This window comes from Bufo bufo, chromosome 1 (genome assembly GCF_905171765.1).
Source record: "Bufo bufo chromosome 1, aBufBuf1.1, whole genome shotgun sequence".
Lineage (NCBI taxonomy): Eukaryota > Metazoa > Chordata > Amphibia > Anura > Bufonidae > Bufo > Bufo bufo.
This window is the reverse complement of record NC_053389.1, coordinates 685,815,505-685,839,732: the sequence shown is the minus strand read 5'-3', so window position 1 is coordinate 685,839,732 and position 24,228 is coordinate 685,815,505. Positions and strand designations below refer to the sequence as shown.

The 24,228-nt window shown below is 46.2% G+C and overlaps 1 protein-coding gene across 2 annotated transcripts in view; it reads right to left on the bottom strand.

Moving 5' to 3' along the window:
* TICRR (TOPBP1 interacting checkpoint and replication regulator) overlaps positions 1-24,228 on the bottom strand; it is a 66,343-nt gene that overhangs the window by 27,190 nt on the left and 14,925 nt on the right. For both annotated transcript variants that reach the window (XM_040414159.1, XM_040414160.1), the window contains exons 2-10: positions 18,386-18,632; positions 15,143-15,381; positions 12,621-12,840; positions 8,420-8,549; positions 8,029-8,162; positions 5,956-6,141; positions 5,224-5,375; positions 5,047-5,144; positions 4,874-4,967 (exon numbers count right to left, since the gene is read on the bottom strand). In XM_040414159.1, coding sequence (XP_040270093.1) covers positions 4,874-4,967; positions 5,047-5,144; positions 5,224-5,375; positions 5,956-6,141; positions 8,029-8,162; positions 8,420-8,549; positions 12,621-12,840; positions 15,143-15,381; positions 18,386-18,632 — 1,500 coding nt within the window. The remainder of the gene's footprint in view (positions 1-4,873; positions 4,968-5,046; positions 5,145-5,223; positions 5,376-5,955; positions 6,142-8,028; positions 8,163-8,419; positions 8,550-12,620; positions 12,841-15,142; positions 15,382-18,385; positions 18,633-24,228) is intronic.

The window sequence follows — 24,228 nt, the reverse complement described above, 5'->3', positions numbered from 1 at the left end:
AAGGAAAAATTGGAGCGCCAAGAGCCTAGTATGTAGTTCCCAGGACGGTACCGGAGGACAGTACAAAGGAACCCAAGAGCCGCTCCATGGAAGAAGTTCCTGACAGGCCCAGAGGGCCTGGGAACGCTGAAAGAGGAAGGACAGGAATGACACTTGATACTTCAAGCAACAGAGTCCCAGCCCCAGGTCCAGGCCGGACTGGAGAAAGACAGAACCATGGAGAAAGGCAGAGTGGGGGAACGCCCAGCTTCCCACAGAACCCCAGGTAAAACCCTAAGTCCTACCACAGATCCTGGACGAAAAACTCGGCTAGAAGCGAACACTAGCGAGCCCACTAGAGTTGCCTGGGCAAGCGGGTGAAAACCCAATGATCAGGCGCAGACCCGTAACACGGGTAGAACAGTCGGTAGAACTGGTCCCGTCGGCCCCCGAGCAAGGTTGTCCCGTATCCCCCCAGAGTGGGGAAGCAGAAGGACAAACGGACAGGAACCGAAGGGTCCGCCCAGCAACCGCCAGGACAAGACAGGCTAAAGCCGAAGCCAATGTAGCCACCACAGGAAGACGGACTACAGTTCCGGTGTGGGAGATTTAAAAGACAATCCTGACCAAATGGTAGTCCTCCCAAGTTACCGAGAAGGTGAATCCAAAGCAGAAACATTGCCTAAAATGGAAAAAAACGCAATCTGCACCCAGCGGGAGGACAGAAAACGGTAGACCCGGTAACTAGGCACACAGCTAGTACAGCCAGTGTGGACAAGGGAGACTCAAAAGGAACACCAGAACCATCCACATGAACAACCATGCTTTCCCCAGAGGGAAGGGCAGTGAAGGAACAGCCTCTGAAGCGTGGCCGGAACAGACGCCACATCGGAATGATCTGTACCGAGTGGGAGCCAAACAGAGCCGGCGAGAAAAGGCAGGCGAGACAGAGGCCGGTATAACACCCTCCAACCGAAAGGGGGAGTGGGCAACAGAGAGGCCATAGGACAGCTCAAAAGCAGAACACCGCTACACAGAGACGCCCGGTTCACCGCCTCGCAGAAGGCGAATACCCTGAAGAACCCAAGGTGGAGGTCCCCCAGACCTGTATAAGCGAGCACCCAAGAGAAGTTGGGTGACCTTCCCAAGAATAGCGGCCCGAACCTGGTAGCAGATCAGACTGAAGCACCGAGGGCGCCAATCCGGAAAGAATCATACCACACTGCACCCGAAGAGGAGGAAATGGTATTAGGCGAGGGGACCGTAGTCCCGCCAGAGCCAACATAAAATGCGAAGGGCGCTGCAGACAGCGCTCTCGACCATGTGACCACTAGCACAGGGAAACAATGCCGCGGAAGGACAAATGGGCCAACGAAATGAATGAGTACCACCCAGCTCTGTGCAGTAGCGAACAGTAGAGCCCGTCTACTTAAATATAAGGTATTCATTTGTTGTTTATTGGACAACACCTTAGGCTTACACAGATGGACAGAATGATCTCCTTAGAGAATAGTGCAAGGCTTGCGGCAATCATCGTATCCCAAGAGAAAAAGTATGTCGCAGGAGGAAAGGAGGCATACGTACGAGTAGCCCCGTAAGCAGTGAGAAGGCCAACCCACCTACGGGACGAGAAGGAAACAACGCACAAGAACGTCCGCTCACTGCAAAAATATATCACTCAGCGAAGAGGGCCAGCCACAGAGTGCCACAGTATCTACGGGAGTGCAAACTGAAAGGAGTTATGCACAAGACTAGTATGGTATGCGATGGAACGCAAACTGACCGCCCCGAAAAAGGGGGGAAATTTACCTGGCAAACTGCAGTGGGCAAGAATGCAAAGGCCTGCCCCAAAAAGGGGGTGATGCCCAAGGCCGTACCTACGTCAGAGAAGTAGGGCATACCATACTTCGCCCAGAAAGGCGCCATGCACATGGCCACACAGTATCCAGCAGGAACGCAGGAGGTCCACCTAGTGAAAAAGGGGGGCATACACAGGGCTATCTTAGCATTAAGTGAGTGTGCAACAATTCACCCAACCCGAAATTTCGTGAGAGTGTAACTACTCCGCCAATGAAGGGGAACATGTGCAAGTCCAGTACAGCACATACAAGGACAGCCTTGAATCTTGTGAGCGTGCAAAATTCCACCCATGGAATGAGGGGTGGTCACGCACAAGGCCAGCACCGTATCCAATGGAAGCGCAAGCGTTCCACCCATGTTAGAGGCCATGCTCAAGGCCAGCAACGTATCTGGTGAGAGTGTAGTATGCCGCCCAGAAAAGGAAGGGGGGGGGGGGGTCATGCACATGTCCAGCATCGCATCCAGGGAGAATGCGAGCAGTCGGTGAGAAAGTGTGTATGCCACCGAAGGAGGCATGCCCATGGCCGGCAGCGAATCCAGTGAGAGTGCGTACACCGCCCACAGAAGAGGGGTCATGCATATGGCCGGCCGCGGATCCAGAGAGAGTGCAAGCACCCCGCTATGTATAGGGGTCATGCACATGGCCAACAATGTACCGGCGAGAGAACAACCACCGACCGAGGGAGTGTATGTATGCCGCCACCCGGGAAGGAGGCATACCCAAGGCCGGCAGTGAATCCAATGAGAGTACATCATACCGCCTATGTAAGGTGGTCATGCACATGGCTGACAGTGAATCCAGTGAGAGTGCCGAATGCCGTCCACAGAAGGGAGTCATGCCTATGGCAGGCAGCGAATCCAGTGAGAGTGCCGTGTTCCACCTATGGAAGGGGGGCACGCACATGGCCAGCAGCGAACCCAGTGAGAGTGCCGTGCTCCACCTATGGAAGGGGGTCGTGCACATGGCCAGCATTGTATCCGGAGAAACTGCAGTAGGCCGCCAATGAAAGGGGGACCATGCACAAGGCCAACCCGCAGTTAGGGAGAGTGCAGTATCCCGCCCAGGAGGGGGGTCCTGCACATGGCAGGCACCATAACTGGAGAGGGTGACGAATGTTGCCTACAGAAAAGGCATGCACTTGACCAGCGCCGTAGCGCGGAAAGGGCAAGAAAACCACCTAGAAGGGGAAAAAAGACCCTGGCAGCGCCGCAGCCGGGGAGCGCGACACCATGCCGCCTATGGAAGGGGGGCATGTATACAGGCAGCACTCAGAGATGAGGCTGCAGCGTCCTGCGCAGCCCACAAGTCATATATATAATAAAAACTTTCTTTTTTTTTTTTTTTTTTTTTTAACACACAGCCTCACTGAGGCAGAAAAAAATAAAATAAAAGGGGGGGGCCACCTACAGGGCACAGATCCACCCATACAGGCTCATCGGAAGCCGGCCTGTACCCAAAGGGTTAACAGGGATCCGGCCTGGGGGGCGGCACTGCGATCCTCTGGGGGCGGGGGAACCTCCAGGCGGGAAGAATTCGCGCCTGGAGAAGTTCCAGCCCCCTCCAACAGAGGCCTGAATTTGCGGCCTAGTAGCGTGAAGCTGGGGCCTAAATTTTTAGCGGCGCCCGGCTGACCGGGGCCGCACAGTATTTAAAGTACCGGCCGGCCTACGGAGCGGCACATACCGGCCGCGGGTGCCCACCCCGCGGGCCGTAAGAGCCGGGGCCTAAATTTTTAGCGGCGCCCGGATGACCGGGGCCGCACAGTACTTAAAGTACCAGCCGGGCCTACGGAGCGGCACATACCGGCCGCGGGTGCCCACCCCGCGAGCCGGGGACCCGGATAGAGCGGGATCGCGGCCTTGAAGTGGAACACAAGTTTTGTTCCGACGGTCGGCCGGGGCTGTTGAAGCGCTCATTTTGCAGGCCACGGTGCCCACCCAGCTGTCCGGAAGTGAGGACCCTGCACCCGGCAGCCATTTCACCCCTGGAGCGGGCACCTGCCTAGAACAGCGCTCCATATGGCCGGCAGCTACAACCTCCTTTCCCCTGGAACGGTGTCCGTGAGAGTAGGGAGGGTCAGTGGCAGCAAGGCGCGGGCCCTCTGGCCCTGAAGTAGTGGCCGGTAAGAGGGAGGGGGACCCTGAGACCGGGTCTGTGAGGGTGGACGCCTGCATAACCCCTCCATCAGGGGCAGCTAGTTGCGGACCTCCGCAGCTCCCTAGGCATTCTTCTTGTAGGGAGAAGGGTGCCAATGTCCTGGAGGCCAGGAGAGAGGGAGCAGAATGTCGCCCTGCGACAGCCCAGGAGCCAGCCTAGGTCTAGCATGGGCAGAAGGGTCCATAGGCCCAGTATAGGGTCAGGCACGCAGGAGACCGGGGGGGGACGGGGGACGTAGGGCTGGAGAAGCCTCTCTCTCACCATAGTCGTCTTCACCCTCGGTCCGTTCCAGCAGGGTCGCCCCTTCAGCTACTGGCACCGTAGTGGCAGGACGCTGGGAGAGGGACTTGGCGTGCGGGCGACCCTTGCGCTGGCGGGATGTAGGGGAGCGAGGCTGCCCTGATCCACCTTGCCTTCTGTGGGGGAGGCAGCAGTGCGGGTGACCGGCACTGGCGCAGCTCAACCCCGGGAGAACAGAGAGGTCTAGTGCGTCTCTGTTATCCCTGATGATCTGGAACAAAAATAAAATAAAAAAGTAAAAAACTAAAATTGAAACAAGGAGAAAGCAGCCCTGCAGAGCAGGGAGTGTCTTGCCTCCTTGGACACTAAGCAAAAACTGGCAGTCTCTCTCTCCAGGCTGAGGGTATAGCTGTGGAGGAGGGGCTTAACAGTCTTCACTTAGTGTCACGCCTCCTAGGGAGATGAGCTATACCCAAGGTCTTCTGTGTCCCCCAAGGAAACTGGGCGAGAAAATTGTTGCGCGACATTGGGGCAACAAAATGTTGCGCTTCAAATGTTGCAGTGTAGTTGAGCCCTATCTGTCGCGCGACAAATGTCGTCGTGTAGCCCTAGCCTAATTATTCACAAGCTACCTACCTCTTCAACAACTTGCTCCAGCCCATCTTCATCAGTTTGGACAGATGGACACTGTACACAAATTTCCAGTCTTAGCAATGCTTGAATTTGACATCTAAAATAAAACCACGTGATTATGTAACAGAAGTGCTTTACTTAGTACTGAAAGTTGGAGCAACAGAAGATTTACTTACTCTCTAAGTTTAGCTGCTTTGTTCTGATTTTGCCCATATAGTTGTCTTATCATTTTACTGGTCTTCAGTAGAAGTTTGACCTTGTCCATGCAGTCAGACTGTAAAATACAAGAAATGCAAACAACCACATCTCCTCATGCATTTACACAGTAACAAAACCTGAAATGTTATATTCACCTCTATGTCTTTACTGTTGACTGATTTCAAGAAGGATTTGATGGTGGTTAAGGCATTCCGGACAAATGACAGCAATGAATCCTCTTCTCCAGACACCATTTTATCATGGTCCTCAATTAAAAAGGAACAAAGCTCCTCTTCAGACTTGAAACCTATATAAAAGATGCTTGTCACAAATAATTTATACACATTATGAGATGGGGATACTGTATATAAAAATTTGTAAAGTTTGCCTTTATAAGTGTACCATCAAAGAAAGCCAAACAGATGTGCGACCATTCTATATGGAATAGACCTTTCTCAGGACACTGGACAATTTATGCCAAATGTCATATTAAAAGCATTCATCAGTAACATCTGTAAACTTTACAAAGTGACAAATACTGTTACAATCTAAAAGTTTTTGTATACATTTGTGCAAGTGCTACAGCACTGTCTTTCTCCTGTATGGTGCCTGTCCCAGGTATTCCTTCCTGCTGTAGGATTAGGGTTTTCACAACAGGACAGCACTCACAGATCATGCCACCGCTATCTTTATGGCATACATTTCAGCAACCCAGTTCTGCCTTAAAATGTCGCAATTACTCCCAAATGTGAATACCTTGTGTGGCATTATTTCAATAAAACAAAAATCCCAATTGCATCTGATTTATGAGCGCTTTGCCGCTATTTGTGAATAAAATTCAAAGTATTTGAACAAGGATGCCAAAAAATAAAATAAAAAATGCTCACCTGTTGGCTTCCTTGCCTTTCCTTCAGGCTTCTCTGAAGATCTCCTCTTGGCCTGAGAACTCTTCTCAACTGGGGCACCTTCAGGTTGCAATTTCTGTGCCTTTGAATTTAATCTGGCAGCATTTAACATTTGCAATGCACGGGGCATTGTTTTCATCTTCTGTCTCACAGGAGTACGAGGAAGACCTAAAAAAATAACAAATGAATAAGCAACTCCCAGCTAACAGTGAAGTCATGAATGCACTCTCAGAACCTGGGAGCAAAGCAATTTTAGATATAGTGTTTAGTAGTTGGATTACAGTGGCACCTCTTCAAGATTTAAAGTGTACCTCCAGCTGTAAGCAACTTTTCATAAACATATAGGTGAATATAAGAAACTTTTTATTACATCTTATTAAAGAAAAATGCTTCCTCTTCTGCTTCTCAGGCTCCTTTATTCCTTCTTCCCTTCACTCAGCCTCTTATAGCACCTTCTATGTCTCCATCCTCACATATAAAAGTATATGGAGAAAGAAGGAGGGATGAGGAGGCTGCTGCCAGATAATTGGCAATTTATCCCCTAAAGGCCCCTTTACACAGGCCAATTTTGCAGGAATGGGTTCTTCTCGACAAGTGCCTGCTCATCAGTGGAGGAGACTGCTGCATTTACATGCAGCAATCTCCTCCACAGTATGGAGAGGACCTGCTGTCGGGAAGAGATTTTTGTGACTTAGTGAATGATGCAATTACCAGATGAATGAGTGTTTTCAGTAACTAGCGGCACCTTTACACCACCAGATATTCACTAACGAGTGTTCCTATAAACACTTATTAGCGACCATCTGGCAGAGAATCGGCCTCTTGTTATAGGCCCTTTACTCTGAACAGTGGTAGATCTTTATCAAACTAGAAACTGCAGTTTGTGCACCTATTATCCAGCAGTCTCCCTTTAAACATTCTTCTCGCCATAGACGTCAATGTTAAAAGCAGACAAGCCTATTTCTAAGATATATTATAAAACATCTTATATTCACATGCACCATTTAAATGTTTTATAATTGGAGGTACACTGAGGATCTGTCAGCATAATTGACCCCAAACCAGGCAAATTATCTGGTAGGGTTGATCAGTCTAAGATTTTTTTATAATATATACATATACACACACACACACACACGTTGAATAGTTGCCAATATAATATATATATATATATATATATATATATATATATATATATATATATAAAAAAATAAAAAAATATGTAAATGACCTATTTTGGGCACCAAAGGGTTGGCCATAGCGCTCGTAGCACCGCTACTGCAATACCTCTGTTCTGCACACTCCCCCATCCCCTTTGAATGAGAGACCTAGACATCTTGTCTTGACCTGTGTCCTTGCGCCAACACCAAGTTGGCTCAGACTCTGGGCAGTGGCTCTAATGAGAGCTGCTTTTCAAGCGCACCAGATCCACTGCACAGGAGCCAACTCTGTGCTTGCACAATAGATCTTCTGCTGCTTCTCAAGCTTGGGAAGCAGCATCTAATCCACTACGCAACTGACTTGGCAATGGCACGGGAGGAGAGCACAGGGGCATTGCACTACCACTCCTAGTACTATAACCAGGACCTTTGTGCTCAAAATAAGTAAATTGCATAAATATAAAAAAGTTAATTTCTCAGCATATTTTTAGCCTCAAGAAATAAGAAGCATATTTTAGTCAGCATGATCAACCCTGATTTAATATGCCTGATTCAATAGGGTTGATCATGGTGACAGATGGTCTTTAAGGGGATGTCTCATGAAGACAAAATTTGTCAAAAAAATAAAATTAAAATAAATAAATACATACATCTATTGTGAATTATGTGCAAGCTATTCAAATTAGTGTCTCAAAAGCCCAGGAGCACAATCTGGCACTTCCTAAGTTTCAGCACAGAAGGCTCAGATTATGGAGAAAGGTTTATGGTGGCCCTTGTGCTTTTGGAGAGGGCGTGCGATACCCAACATTCCTGAACTTTTATCCACTTTGGTGAGTAAAGTGAAGAATTCTGGCTTTAAAAAAAATATATATATATAAGACTGACAGGAACTTACGTTTCTTTTGGTTCTCTTCTTGTATTGTAGTGCCAGACTCACCAGTTCTCTTCTGGTAAATTTCAGAGAGGCAATGTGCTACTTCTTGGTCACTTTTCTGGTCATCTTGATCAAAAGATGCTGCACTTATCAACCTGAAAAAATAAAAAAAAATACTAAAAAATAAAAATCTTCAAAGCCTAGAAAACTAGCAGGGAATAGCCTGCCGGATCTAAAAGAGTTAGTGTGAAACTAGCCTAATGGAGAAATATAACAGACCCAACAGCATGCAGCAGTCATTCCTAGGTAAGTAGAACAGTGGCGTTGGAGATTCACATGGCCAGATATCAGTCACACTATCGACCAATAACCATGTATTAAGAGACAGACGTGGATCTGATAGTTTTCTTACCGAAATGATTCGATCAGATTACTGCTGGCCCCAGACAGTCCAGATAACGGGTACCACCTTTCAATAGCAGAGGAGCTCCAGTGACTACTTTGAGACAGTTCTTGTTTAATCCACTCTGGCATTAAGACTACTGAAAAAAAAAAAAAGTTACAAAATAAAAATCATGAATTCATGTTTTAACAATATCCCAAGTAACAATTAAAGGAACAGTATAGCAACAGTTTGCACCTTGCCCATACCATGTGAAACTTGAGAATACAGCAATGATTTTTTTTTTAACTGTCAATTTATTAGTTTTCCAGAATACATAAGAAAAATTTAAAATAAAATACATATTGAGTGAAGGGCTGTTGTTAAGTAAGGGCTGTAGCTCAGTGGGCGCCTGATGCCCTTCATCCCTGCACTGTGCCAAACACAGTGGCGATCGCACTGCTGTGAATAACTCTACATGTCTGGACCTGACAATCAAAGTGGTGGGGGGGTGGCATGTAAAGAGTGAGTGGTGCAATGGCAATGTCCTTGTTGCACCGATGGACTTTACATATGATTAAAAAGCTGCTCCCTGCAATAAGACCACAGAGGGACATATGAGGAAGAGCATTAGATTCAGCTGGCAAGGGCTCGACATGCAAGCTGGTTTTAAATAAGGTGGATTTGATGACAGATTCCTTTGAATACAGTAAATAAGGATATTATAACAGTAATGAAGGTAGGTGAACCAGAGAGCAAAACTGTGTATTTTTTTTGTGGGGGGGCATAATGTTTTAAAGTTTTCCAGGATTATCATATTGATGAACTATCCTTAAGCATAATGACCACTGATGGATTGCAGGGTGGTCATAACCATGGATACGAGCAGTGTATAATGTGATGGAAAAATGAATCCAGCCAGCAAAGGAGGCAATATGGTCAATCACAATACATTAATAAGTGCATCGTATTAACTTTCTCTACATGATAAATGCCATTTGCTGAAGTGACAACCCCTTTAAGGTCACAACATTAAATTGAGTTCTTGAACAAGATCCTGCCCAACACCTTTTTTTGGAGTTGAGTAAAAAAAGGTATGGGATTGCATTGGTGTGGCAAAGATATAATGTAGTGGGAAGGTTAACATTTTTTAAGAGAGCTATTTTATTTGCCCAAGGCAGCAAGACTTTGTCGTACAATTGTAGTTTGAGAGACATAATGTAAAATAGGTTTGTAATTCTTGTTATATAAAGCAGAACTGTGGGATGTAATGTAGACTCCTAAATATTTCATGCATTAGGTAATGTGGTTGATAGTTTTGTTGTATTTTGCAAGAGAAACCTATATTGAGACTTGCGATTTTTTCTTCATTAAATTGTGTAATAAGGTAGGTTACCAAATTCAGATAAGGATCCTTGTATTGCAGGGACAGAGACCCCAGGGTCTTTAATTAGAGGGAACATAAGGATTCTGCAAGAGGTTCCATAATTAAAGGGGTTATCTAAAACACACAGGGATCCTGTGTGGCGGTCACCTTCTGAAATCACATGCTGTACATGAGCACATGATCCCAGCCTGGGGTTAGAACCCGAAGCACATGCGAGTCAGAATCTCTCACAAGATTCAGGTTTGCGCAGGCTGGGATCACGTGCCCAATGTTCAGCACCTAATTCTGGAAGTGGTAATGTTGTTTTCTCATTAGCAAATTTAATAATGTAAAATACATCCTAGCTTGACAAGCAAAAACATCAAAAGAAGAATTTAGCAGGATATATCACATTTCATGGATAAAGGGTACGTGCCAATTAACATCAGAGGTAACTAAGAAATGTTAACTACCATTATTACAGACATTGGCTAGGTACTGTATTGGGTTTGCTGGCGAATTAACACTTTTAGGCCTCATGCACACGACCGTTGTGTGCATCCGCGGCCGTTGTTCCGTTTTTTTCCGCGGACCATTGACTTTCAATGGGTCCGTGGGGAAAAAAAATTTATAAAAAAAAAATCTGAAAATGCACCGTTTGGCATCAGAGATCCGTGTTTCCAGTCCGTGAAAAAAATAAGACCTGTCCGATTTTTTTCCACAGACAACGGTTCACGGACCCATTCAAGTCAATGGGTCTGTGAAAAATCACGGATGCACACAAGATTGTGATCCGCGTCCGTGATCCGTGTCCGTTTTTTCCTATCATTTCAAAGGCAAACTTAACTTCGATTTTTTTTTTTATTTTTCATGTCTGTGGATCCTCCAAAAATCAAGGAACGCCCACGGAAGAAAAAACGGACACTGATCACGGAACAACGGAAACAGTTTTTGCGGACCGCAAAATAAAAACGTCCGTGTGCATGAGGCCTAACTGAGATATAATGTGAATCATGACTTGAAACAAATACTGTGTAGAATATAAGTGCCTTGGATCTTGGGAATCTTTCAAACCCCAGAGACTTGGCCTTCCTGAAAAGGTGTTCACGTATGGGAGGAAGTGAGCGCAGAAGATCAGCAATTACTGATCTAGTCACACTCTGTGCAGAAATAGGGCATTAGTCCGCCCAAGGGGACTGGTACACATAGGCAAAAATCTTAAAGGGTTTCTGTCACCCCGCAAAACTCTTTTTTTTTTTTTTTGGATAGTTAGATTCCTCATAGTGCGATATAGGAGAATATAATAGTCTTACTTACTTTCATGCGGCCGATTCTTTATAAAACAAAGTTTTATAATATGTAAATGAGGGCTCTACCAGCAAGTAGGGCGTCTACTTGCTGGTAGCTGCTGCAGAAATCCGCCCCCTCGCCGTGTTGATTGACAGGGCCAGCCGTGATCTCCTCCTCCGGCCGGCCCTGTCAGTAATTCAAAAATCGGGCGCCTCGCGTCATTCGGCGCAGGCGCTCTGAGATGAGGAGGCTCGTCTCCTCAGCACTCCCTCAGTGCGCCTGCGCCGATGACGTCTTCTCTTTCGGTGATGTCATCGGCGCAGGCGCACTGAGGGAGTGCTGAGGATACGAGCCTCCTCATCTCAGAGCGCCTGCGCCGAATGACGCGAGGCGCCCGATTTTTGAATTACTGACAGGGCTGGCCGGAGGAGGAGATCACGGCTGGCCCTGTCAATCAACACGGCGAGGGGGCGGATTTCTGCAGCAGCTACCAGCAAGTAGACGCCCTACTTGCTGGTAGAGCCCTCATTTACATATTATAAAAGTTCGTTTTATAAAGAATCGGCCGCATGAAAGTAAGTAAGAGCATTATATTCTCCTATATCGCACTATGAAGAATCTAACTATCCAAAAAAAAAAAAAAATGAGTTTTGCGGGGTGACAGAAACCCTTTAAACTTTTATTTTTAGGACGAGTTGCGCATTGAAGATGATGAACCACAAATAAGATTTAGTTTTTTGAAATTTCATATGACATTCGATTCTTGCACTGAATACTTCTCTTTAGCGCAGAGAGTGGCACATCTAAGCTGAGATCACTATGGTGGTGGGGGCCACCACTGGGCAGGTAATAAACTTTTGTCTGGGAGGTCAGAGCAATAAAAGATGTGAATTGTAGTAGGAAGCCATGAAAAGTGAAGTGCCGAATGGTAACCATCCCCGAAACATGGACGGTGGACTTCTGAGAGATTTTAGGGAACGCCACAATGAAATGTAAAATGTCTGGGTCCATTGGGCTTGGATTAATCAATGTGGGAGACCCTTTTTATAAAACTGATGGTCAGAGTACCCCTCTCCTCATGAACACAACGGATCCACAAAACAGATTCCGGCCACGTGCATTGCACATTTTGCAGAACAGAACATCCGCCCCCTAATAGAACAGTCCTATACTTTTCCATAATGCAGACAAGAATAGGGCATGTTCTATTTTTTGTGGAACAGCCATGTGGACATGGAAAAAAAAATACTATCGTGTGCATGAGCCCTTAATATATTGTAATTCTATCATAATGTAAATATATTACATTGTAATACAATGGAAGAAGTGTGAAAGTTGTCCTGAAAATACTGGTGGGAAGGTGGTAAAGCAGAGGAGTACAAATACAGTAGATACAGTAAATTTTTAAGGACCAGGAGATAATGAAAACAGATAACCAAAAACCTTATGAGCCAAAGGGTATTTTCTAGGTATATTGGCTAAACTGCTCATGGGAGTTGCCCAGTTTCAGAACATAGCACAAGCTTCTAGCACATAAGAACCAAAATATGATTTCAGATGATAAAAAGTAAGTACCAGGTGATGTAGTGTTTTCTTCGGTACTGAAGACATGGCTAAGAACAGCATTTACAATATCGGGAAGATCAGAAGAGACGTCTTGATTAGTTTTATCCCAGAGTCTGTCAATCTCAGACGAATCACTACAGATCACATTAAGAACAGCAGCATTTTCAGCAATAGGAGAGAGAATGCCTGTTCTGGGCAGCAAATCTTCAGGAGCAGATACATCAGCAACCTGGCAGATCAAGAGAAGAGAAATGATGAAAAACACAACCAAAACGACACTGTGGGGAAAGCAGGAAACAGCAGGACGTATTAGTTTACATAAATTCTCATGTGCAACGTATGCCACTGTATAGGCACTCATCTGGCCTCTGTTGGGTGAATTGCAAATCTATAGTATGTTTGACGCATGCGCTGGCAGGTTTCCCAGAGCAACAGCCCCATTGAAGTGAACAGGTCCGCATGCGGGACCAAACCATGAGCCCTTACTGTCATTTAGGCCAGCTCACACACACACACACATGTGCATCATCTTCAAAATCTGTCACATTTGCCTCTGCACATTTTTTGCCACTATTTGCACTAAAATAATTTTAAGTGACAGCTGCTATTAACATCACCCTGCAAAAAAAAAAATAATAAAAAAAAAAAAGTTGTCTTGTGGTGCCTGTAAGGCTCCATAAACACGTCCGCAAATGGGTCCGCATCCGTTCCGCAATTTTGCGGAACGGGTACGGAACCATTCATTCTCTATGGGGACGGAATGAATGCGGACAGCACACAGTGTGCTGTCAGCATCTGCATTTGGGGAGCGCGGCCCCGATCTTCAGGTCTGCATCTCCGCAAAAGATAGAACATGTTCTATTCTTGTCCGCAGCTGTGGACAATAGGCATTTCTATAGGGGTGCCGGGCGGGTGTGTCGCGGGTCCGCAACACACCACGGAAGTGTGAATGGAGCCTAATGCTGCTCCTTTCCCAGCAGATTCCGGTCCCCAAAGCACAGTGCCGTACATTGTATAGCAGCTGTGCTTGGTCTCACGCTCAGTCCCATAGAAATGAATGGAGCTGAGCTGTATAAGTCTCGGAAAAAACCCTTTTAAACCATTTCTGGTGACTATTTGAGTTTAATAATAATGGCCTATACTTAGGATAGGCAATCAATGTCTAATCTGTAAGGATCCAGCTCCCAGCACCAGTTTAAACAACATTTTGTAGTGGCTGTGCCTGGTCCTGCAGCACCAGGCACAGGTGCTAAAAATGTACGTTGCTATATGCCTGGGGACAAAATGCGCGATGGAGCACTTCAACCATCTGATAGGCAAAGGTGCACAGAGTCTACTGATGGACTAATCTAAGCAAGAGCAATTAATACCAAAGTCTCGAAAAACCCCTTTGAGGGTCTTTTTTACGCAGCAACAAAAAAATACTCCTCCAGAAAAATAGCTACATTTAGGTGACTAGTTGGTCAAGTTGGCTGGGTCAATTGACGAGCTGCTGGGTAATCAAGGTCCACCACAGTCACAATTGTGACAAGTGGCTTCACTTTACAAAATCAGATTAAAAATGGTAAGGGTTCTTTCACACTTGCGTTCTGTTCCGGCATAGAGTTCCGTCGTCGGGGCTCTATGCCGGAAGAATCCTGATCAGGATTATCCCCATGCATTCTGAATGGAGAGAAATCCATTCAGGATGCATCAGGATGTCTTCAGTTCCGAACCGGAAAGTTTTTTGGCCGGAGAAAATACCGCAGCATGCTGCGCTTTTTGCTCCGGTCAAAAATCCTGAACACTTGCCGCAAGGCCGGATCCGGAATTAATGCCCATTGAAAGGCATTAATCCGGATCCGGCCTTAAGCTCAACGTCGTTTCAGCGCATTACCGGATCCGACGTTTAGCTTTTTCTGAATGGTTACCATGGCTGCCAGGACGCTAAAGTCCTGTTTGCCATGGTAAAGTGTAGTGGGGAGCAGTATACTTACCGTCCGTGCGGCTCCCGGGGCGCTTCAGAGTGACGTCATTCTGGAGCGCCCCGGGAGCCGCACGGACGGTAAATATACTGCTCCCCTGCTCCCCACTACTACTATGGCAACCAGGACTTTAATAGCGTCCTGGGTGCCATAGTAACACTGAACGCATTTTGAAGACGGATCAGTCTTCAAATGCTTTCAGTTCACTTGCGGTGTTACGGATCCGGCGGGCACTTCCGGCAAATGGAGTACACGACGGATCCGGACAACGCAAGTGTGAAAGAGGCCCAACAGCAAAAACACCAATAGGTGTTACAAAGGCATTAGGGTGAATGTCCCTGGTACTTTATTATATGCAAGCTCATAATAGCAGAAGAAAATAAATTAAGCTTTGAATAGAATTTCCATATCTCCGGCACACAGACATTGTGGTTTGCACAATATACCATGTGAACTGACAGGATGAAAAAAGGCACAATCCTAAACGCTGAACAGAGCACGCTGTAACCTATTTCTGTGTATTCAGATCTGTGCAGAAGTTAAACCCAAGGATACATTTTACTTTACCAAGAATAGTGCATTAGACAAGGCAGCGTTCAAGAGATGCTTGAAGTGCAGGCCTGAAGACTGACTACTGCTGGACACGCTCTGCAGCAGCCAGCTTTCCATTCTTAGAGGCCCAGCTTGATTCTGATTCCAGTTCTGTATGGTGCCTTTTAAATGGATGCTCAGTCCATTTCTATTAAGCTTTTGGGTTGTTGAAATTGGTTCCAAGGTGACTGCACATTCCCACGGTTCATTCACATCTGAAAAAAGAAGCATTAATAAGCTTGATAAACGTCTTTGGCCATGTTCACATGCTGTGCTATTTTGTCCAAGTAAAATAAGGGACACTGACAGAAACGTGGCATCTGACAGATTGTCTTTGGATTTCATTTTATACCTGACATGTGGACAAAATCTTACACCAGTATTTGCCAACTACACATCACAAAAACACTGTAAGGTATATGAATGAAAATGATGGCAGGTGTCCTAATGACACTGCATTACTGAGGTCCTGTCTGAGGCACAGACTACACATATGGCAGACATGGGACGGTTCTCTGGAGAAGCGTGTGGTCCCACTGCATGGAAAACAATCAGACGCCATTTTAGCTCATGAAGCTGCAGAGCTGTCCTTACGGGCAAAGCTCTGGAGAGGGGCAGCAAACGAAGGGATGGTCTTAGTAAGGCCTCATGCACACGAACATGCTGCAGACCACAAATAGCAGCCCGCAATGCACAGACACCAGCCACGTGGCCGCTGTTCCCAGACTCATTTAGTTAAACAGGTCAGTGATCTGCAAGATTCAATCGAGCATGTTTTATTTTATAGCGGTGCGGAGGCACAGACCAAAATCCCACAGAAGCGCTCTGTAGTGCTTCCTCTCTGTATCTTGCGGATTGAGAACCCATTATGTTTGTGTGAATGGGCCCTAAGCGAGTGACAATGTGACTGGGGGTGTGTGCGCCTCGGCCCACTCATGACATGGGAAGAGGCAGCAGTGTCCCTGGAAGATGAAAGGTGACGTACCATGTATTGGGTGGAATCACACTCAGAGGAATGATATGTAATTAGGGCTGCTCTTCAGGAGGTGCATTTACCATGTACTAATATGTCGCAGGTACGATGGCAGTGACTTTAAGACAATGACGTGGACTGAACTGTTTAGATGTGGCGTATGAAGATATATGGACAGCAATGCAAACCTTGCCCTGCCTTAGGGCTCTTTCACACCTGCGTTATTTTCTTCCGCCATAGAGTTCCGTCGCCGGGGCTCTATGTCGGAAGAATCCTGATCAGTTTTATCCTAATGCATTCTGAATGGAGAGAAATCCGTTCAGGATGCATCAGGATGTCTTCAGTTCCGGACCGGAACGTTTTTTGGCCGGAGAAAATACCGCAGCATGCTGCGCTTTTTGCTCCGGCCAAAAATCCTGAACACTTGCCGCAAGGCCGGATCCGGAATTAATACCCATTGAAAGGCATTGATCCAGACTTAAGCTAAACGTCGTTTTGGCGCATTGCCGGATCCGACGTTTAGCTTTTTCTGAATGGTTACCATGGCTGCCGGGACGCTAAAGTCCTGGCAGCCATGGTAAAGTGTAGTGGGGAGCGGGGGAGCAGTATACTTACCGTCCGTGCGGCTCCCCGGGCGCTCCAGAGTGACGTCAGGGCGCCCCAGGCGCATGGATCACGTGATCGCATGGCACGTCATCCATGCGCATGGGGCGCTCTGACGTCATTCTGGAGCGCCCCGGGAGCCGCACGGACTGTAAGTATACCGCTCCCCACTACTACTATGGCAACCAGGACTTTAATAGCGTCCTGGGTGCCATAGTAACACTGAACGCATTTTGAAGACGGATCCGTCTTCAAATGCTTTCAGTTCACTTGCGTTTTTCCGGATCCGGCGTGTAATTCCGGCAAGTGGAGTACACGCCGGATCCGGACAACGCAAGTGTGAAAGAGGCCTTAGTGATGCCCATATGCATGTATGAATCTAGTGCCAGATAATGCTGGAATAGTGGCGCAGTACCATAGGTTCTGGAGCATGCCTGGCAGTGCCCAAAAGCACAGCTCCACTAGATTGTACAGAATCTAATTTCCATTCAGCATCTTTTTCCACCGATGTGCCTGTCAAGGTCTCAAAGGGGTCATCTCCGTTTTAGTTTTTTTTAAATGGGCACAGAGCAGGGGCAGTATAACCCTACGTACTCACCCTTTCAATGTGCCACCACTGGTTACGCAATGATGACATTTTGTCAACGGTTCATGTGATCACTACTGCCAACCACTGACCTCAGGGTTCACATGCCCTTCGTGCACACAAGACTGCTGAGGCCTGAGAGAGACTACAGCAGGCAAGTGAACGATAAATGGAACTTGACAGCCAGGGGTTATGCAGGTGCTGGAGCATTGGGACTATTAAAAAGTATTTTTTCCATTAGTTTTATTCGGCCCTATGATCTCTGCCCAATTAAAACAAAAACATTCAGGAACCCCTTTTGAGTTCAACTAGTAACAGGAATTTAGGAACGTTTAGACCTTTTAAGTAATTTTTATTTTTTAAGGGGAGAGAGGGTTAAAAGCAGGACATTTCTCTGATGTCCTGGGTCCACAGGACATCGGCTGAAATCCAGGACTGTCACCAGATCCGGGACAGATGGGGGTATGCTTGTCACAGGGTGACACTGATTGCAGGCACAAGTCCTGCACTGTCCATATAGTAGATTATGTATGTATGCCATCATATGTTCCATATAGCTGTGGTCCCCAAGATCAGCCGTCCAGGAGATTTTAATATTAAGGACTTATCCTCAGGATAGGTCATCAATATCAGATCAGCAGGGCTGCCTACCCTTCATTGTATACGTGCTCGCCATTGAGGTGAATGGGACGGCTTCTGGCAATTACACCTGCTCACCACTGCGATGTTGATGGCGAGCAGGTAAACAATGAATGGAAGTCTTCGCTGGCACGGAGCGCGGTCTTCTCTTCAAACAGCTGATCATTCTGAGGTTTATAACCTATTCTTTTTGACCTACTGTGGTATTTGGTTCTACTGGGGTGGTATTTTTTGCTGCACTATGGTATAGATGACTCTGCCTACTTGTGATGGCCCTGCTGTCAATTTGGACCAGCCTACAACATGGGGGCCACTTTAAATGGGTTATCCGAGATGCGCCATGATCCTGTGCAGCCACCACTTATATATTTTTTTTAAAATTTTTTTATTTATTTATATTTATGTAGAGGTCTCTTACCAGGTGTCGTAAAGGTCACTACTCCATCCTGCTGTGGAAACCAGCATGCCTGCTCCATCTCACTGCTGAGAAGTGAAGCCAGCACAGAATCAGAGGGAATATTTAGCACCATGCTGGAGGAGAATGGATGGTCTGGGACTTGTTGGCAGGACTCCAGTAAACACTCAGATGGTATTATCTTGCCACCGACGTGCTGCATTAATTCAACCATGGTCCAGTACCCAAAATGATCACAGGTTTGCCACACCTAGAGACAAAGGCAATAGTTAGCATCAAGCAAACACTGAGCAGCACAAAGGTGCCAGCAACTGACAAGAACTGTTCACTAACCATCATTACATCTCTGGAAACACAACCATATCAGACAAGAGAATACTCGCACATACAAATCACCGCTGAAATTCTTTAGATTCATGCCACTCATGCCGCCAGCTATGAGTGAGAATGGCGGTGGAGCTCAAACCAGTCTTTCACTGCTGCCCAGCAATAAATGTGAGGAGATTTTGGATAGGCCAGTCAGCGGTCATGAGAAAGCTGGCCACATAAGACGTATTCAGACATAACTCTACTTTCAGTAACTGGATTTTTCCCACTGTCGACAGCACCACTATCGCAATTATGTGAACACACCCCAACACTAAGCGCAAGTAGATATCAGGGAAAGAAAAACAGAACTGGATCGCACATCCACAATGCTATGCTTAGATCTAATTAAACTCACTTCTCAGCACAATATTAAGTGTACAGCCCCCCATACTACAAGCTGTGCAAGAGGACATTTTGATAAAAAGGCATAAGCCAACTCACCACGTCAAGGTTGCATCTTAGAGTGGGACCTACTCTGACAAATAGGCGCAGTGTGGTGACAAAGCGGCACTGCCCTAGTAGGCGGCAGTAACCAGGAGTCAAACAGCAACTCTGCTATCTGACTAAGCGCAAGTAGAGCTGTGCTGGATTTGTGGTGCAAAACACCAGAGTGGCTTTTTTAAATGAAAATACAGAAGCAAAATGGCGCACACTTAGGCCTCTTTCCCACGAGCGAGTTTTCCATTACGGGGCGGTGTGTGAAGCAAAGGCAGCACTCATTCCAAAGAAATGAATGGGACTTCAGTGGAAAGCGGATTGCATCTGGATTTAAATGTGTTTTCCACTGAAGTTACTAGAAGATGTAGACTTATTTACCGCACAGGTTTCTTCTATATGAAGCATAGTCCAAATAAAAAATATTGGATTAAACTTACGGGTAATCGGTTTGCTTTGAACCTACGACAGCACCCCTGGAGAAACAGCTTCCACCTCCTCAGGAACCAGAACCGCCTTTTAAAAGGAGGGATCATTCCCTCTATCTCCAGTCCTTTTCTCAAGAACTAAGAAATATAACACCTTAACAACCTAATATATATATATATATATATATATATATATATATATATATATTTTTTTTTTAAAAGGAGTGTATTAGGTTGTTAAAGAGGACCTTTCACTAGATTAAAAAATCTAAACTAAGTATACAGACATGGAGAGCGGCGCCCGGGGATCCCCCTGCATTTATTATCCCTGGGCGCCACTCCTTTCTCCTGGTATAGCCTCCAGTATCTTCACGTTAGGCTCCACCCAGGGGAACCTGCCGGCGTCTCTTTCTCCCAGGCTGTAGCGCTGGCCAATCGCAGCGCTCAGCTCATAGCCTGAGAGAAAAAAAAAGCCTCAGGATATGAGCTGAGCGCTGCGATTGGCCAGCGCTACAGCCTGGGAGAAAGAGACGCCAGCAGGTTCCCCTGGGTGGAGCCTAACATGTGAAGATACCGGAGCTTATACTGGGAGAACAGAGCGGCGCCCAGGGATAATAGTAAGTGCAGGGAGATCCCTGGGCACCGCTCTCCATGTCTGTATGCTTAGTTTACATTTTTTAATCTAGTGAAAGGTCCTCTTTAAAGTGTAAAAAATATATATATCTGAATTAAATATTCTTCTGAAATACTTTGTTCTTTACATAGTTGAATGTGCTGACAACAAAATCACACAAAAATTAAAAAATAGAAATCAAAATTTTCAACCCATGGAGGTCTGGATTTGGAGTCACACTCAAAATTAAAGTGGAAAAACACACTACAGGCTGATCCAACTTTGATGTAATGTCCTTAAAACAAGTCAAAATGAGGCCCAGTAGTGTGTGTGGCCTCCACGTGCCTGTATGACCTCTCTACAACGCCTGTGCATGCTCCTGATGAGGTGGCGGACGGTCTCCTGAGGGATCTCCTCCCAGACCTGGACTAAAGCATCTGCCAACTCCTGGACAGTCTGTGGTGCAACGTGACGTTGGTGGATAGAGCGAGACATGATGTCCCAGATGTGCTCAATTGGATTCAGGTCTGGGGAACAGGCGGGCCAGTCCATAGCATCAATGCCTTTGTCTTGCAGGAACTGCTGACACACTCCAGCCAAATGAGGTCTAGCATTGTCTTGCATTAGGAGGAAACCAGGGCCAACCGCACCAGCATATGGTCTCACAAGGGGTCTGAGGATCTCATCTCGGTACCTAATGGCAGTCAGGCTACCTCTGGCGAGCACATGGAGGGCTGTGCGGCCCTCCAAAGAAATGCCACCCCACACCATTACTGACCCAATGCCAAACCGGTCATGCTGGAGGATGTTGCAGGCAGCAGAACGTTTCTGACCGTTTGAGCAGACACATGCACATTTGTGGCCTGCTGGAGGTCATTTTGCAGGGCTCTGGCAGTGCTCCTCCTGTTCCTCCATGCACAAAGGAGGAGGTAGCGGTCCTGCTGCTGGGTTGTTGCCCTCCTACGGCCTCCTCCACGTCTCCTGATGTACTGGCCTGTCTCCTGGTAGCGCCTCCATGCTCTGGACACTACGCTGACAGACACAGCAAACCTTCTTGCCACAGCTCGCATTGATGTGCCATCCTGGATAAGCTGTACTACCTGAGCCACTTGTGTGGGTTGTAGACTCAGTCTCATGCTACCACTAGAGTGAAAGCACCGCCAGCATTCATAAGTGACCAAAACATCAGCCAGGAAGCATAGGAACTGCGAAGTGGTCTGTAGTCACCACCTGCAGAACCACTCCTTTATAGGGGGTGTCTTGCTAATTGCCTATAATTTCCACCTGTTGTCTATCACATTTGCACAACAGCATGTGAAATTGATTGTCACTCAGTGTTGCTTCCTAAGTGGACAGTGTGATTGACTTGGAGTTACATTGTGTTGTTTAAGTGTTCCCTTTATTTTTTTGAGCAGTGCGATTATATATATACATATACACACATACACACAGTACAGACCAAAAGTTTGGACACACCTTTTCATTCAAAGAGTTTTCTTTATTTTCATGACTATGAAGGCATCAAAACTATGAATTAACACATGTGGAATTATATACATAATAAACAAGTGTGAAACAACTGAAAATATATGTCATATTCTAGGTTCTTCAAAGTAGCCACCTTTTGCTTTGATTACTGCTTTGCATACTCTTGGCATTCTCTTGATGAGCTTCAAGAGGTAGTCCCCTGAAATGGTCTTCCAACAGTCTTGAAGGAGTTCCCAGAGATGCTTAGCACTTGTTGGCCCTTTTGCCTTCACTCTGCGGTCCAGCTCACCCCAAACCATCTTGATTGGGTTCAGGTCATCTGGCGCAGCACCCCATCACTCTCCTTCATGGTCAAATAGCCCTTACTTTCAAAGTTTTCCCACCTTTTCGGCTGACTGACTGACCATCATTTCTTAAAGTAATGAAAACCATTTCAGGGGACTACCTCTTGAAGCTCATCAAGAGAATGCCAAGAGTGTGCAAAGCAAAAGGTGGCTACTTTGAAGAACCTAGAATATGACATATTTTCAGTTGTTTCACACTTGTTTGTTATGTATATAATTCCATATGTGTTAATTCATAGTTTTGATGCCTTCAGTGTGAATCTACAATTTTCATAGTCATGAAAATAAAGAAAACTCTTTGAATGAGAAGTTGTCCAAACTTTTGGTCTAATATATAAATATATAAATATATATATATATATATATATATATATATATATATAACCAGGGACAATTTGGATACTGCTGTTCTAAACCTTCTAATCCAAGGATGTTCCGCTAACTTAAACAAGGCACTTAATGCTGAAGTCTGGACTTTTAAAGTGCTGGTCCTAAGTATTTTATTATTATATATTATAACCAGGCAGTCAGGTGCAGATTTTTCACCTCTGGGTGAAAAACTGGACCTTGGAACAGAAGCTCCTGAAACTCTGGAAGTACCCATGGTGTTGCTATCGACATCTTGCGGAGCCAAGAAAACCACACTCTTCTCGGCCAAAACGGAGCTATAACTATTACCATGGCCTCCTCCTCTTGAGGACTTTTGGTAGCATTTTTAGTGAGGGGAAAGGCATACAGAAGGCCCTGCCTCTAAGATTGAGCCAGCGCATCCATAGCTCTCGGATGCTCCACTGGAGAAAGGGAAAAGAAGACTTCTACCTTCCTGTTTGCCCTGGTGGCAAAGAGATCTATCTCTGGAGGACCCCATAATGCGGCCACCTGATTAGATCACAAGGTTTTCAAGGACCACTCTCGTTGGAATAGTTGAAGACGACTGAGGAAGTCCGCTTCAACATTTTCTGAACCCCTTAGATGTACTACAGAAAGAGATAATAGAGAAGATTCTGCCAGGCTGAAAATCTGATGGGAGAGAGACATTAGGCCCCGACTCTTGTACCTCCCTGCCAGTTGATATAGGCCACTGCTGTTGTGTTGTCCGAATAGACCCTTACATTCCTGCCTCTGATGGTCGGGAGACTCTGTACTAAGGCTACACTGATTGCATCCAATTCCCTGAAATTGTGCGAATGGGACAGAGATTTGCTGTCCCAAATCCCCTGCAATAGCAGGGACCCCACATGGGCTCCCCACCCGGATGGGCTCGCATCCGTGGTTAAGGGGAGAACCGCCTCCCCGGTCCAAGGAACTCCTCTAGATTTTTTTTAGATCCATCCACCACCCCAAGGAATCTAAGGTCTGGGAGGATAGAGATCTCTCAGTCCAGAGAGAGGAGACTTCCGTCCCAATCTCGCAGGATCTGAAGTTGAAGAAGCCTTGAATGGTACTAGGCCCATTCCACCCATTGAATAGAGGCCGTCATGAGACCCAGTACCGACATGGCCTCTCATAGTGACTGACAGACGAGAGAAGAAGCTGAACTTTTGATCTGATTAGCAAAGCTTTTTGAAGAGGTAGCAGGCAATTCTGGGAACTGAAGTCCAAAATAATTCCTAGGAAACTGCATCTCTGGCCTGGCCATAAGCTGGATTTCTCTAGGTTTATCTCCCATCCCAGCTTCTCTAGAACTTCTCTCAACCAGGCTATATGACCCTGAAAAATTTGACTTGACTGGGCCACCAGCAGAAAATCGTCTAGGTAAGGTATAAGGATGATCTCCTAATCCCTGACGTGGTCCATCATTTCCAAAACAATCTTTGTGAAAACCCTCGGAGCTTGAGCGAGGCCGAAAGGTAATGCTCGGAATTGAAGATGCAGAATCTCCCTTTTTAACCGAACTGCTACCCTCAGGAACCTCTGGGATGAATGGGGACATGATAGTACGCATCTGAGTATGGATCAATATTTACTGGCAGCCATGATTTTCATCTGATTCACCTTTGTCAGTGTACATTCAAAATAAGTTCTCATTTCAACCCTCTGCTTGTCAGATAGTGGAGGTAGTGACCTCCACAGGGGTTCTAGCTTCAAGCAAGCCACTTGTTTACAAATTCACACATCCTCCAGTCACCCAGGAACCGAAATGATGTGACAGGAAGAATCTCTCAGCAT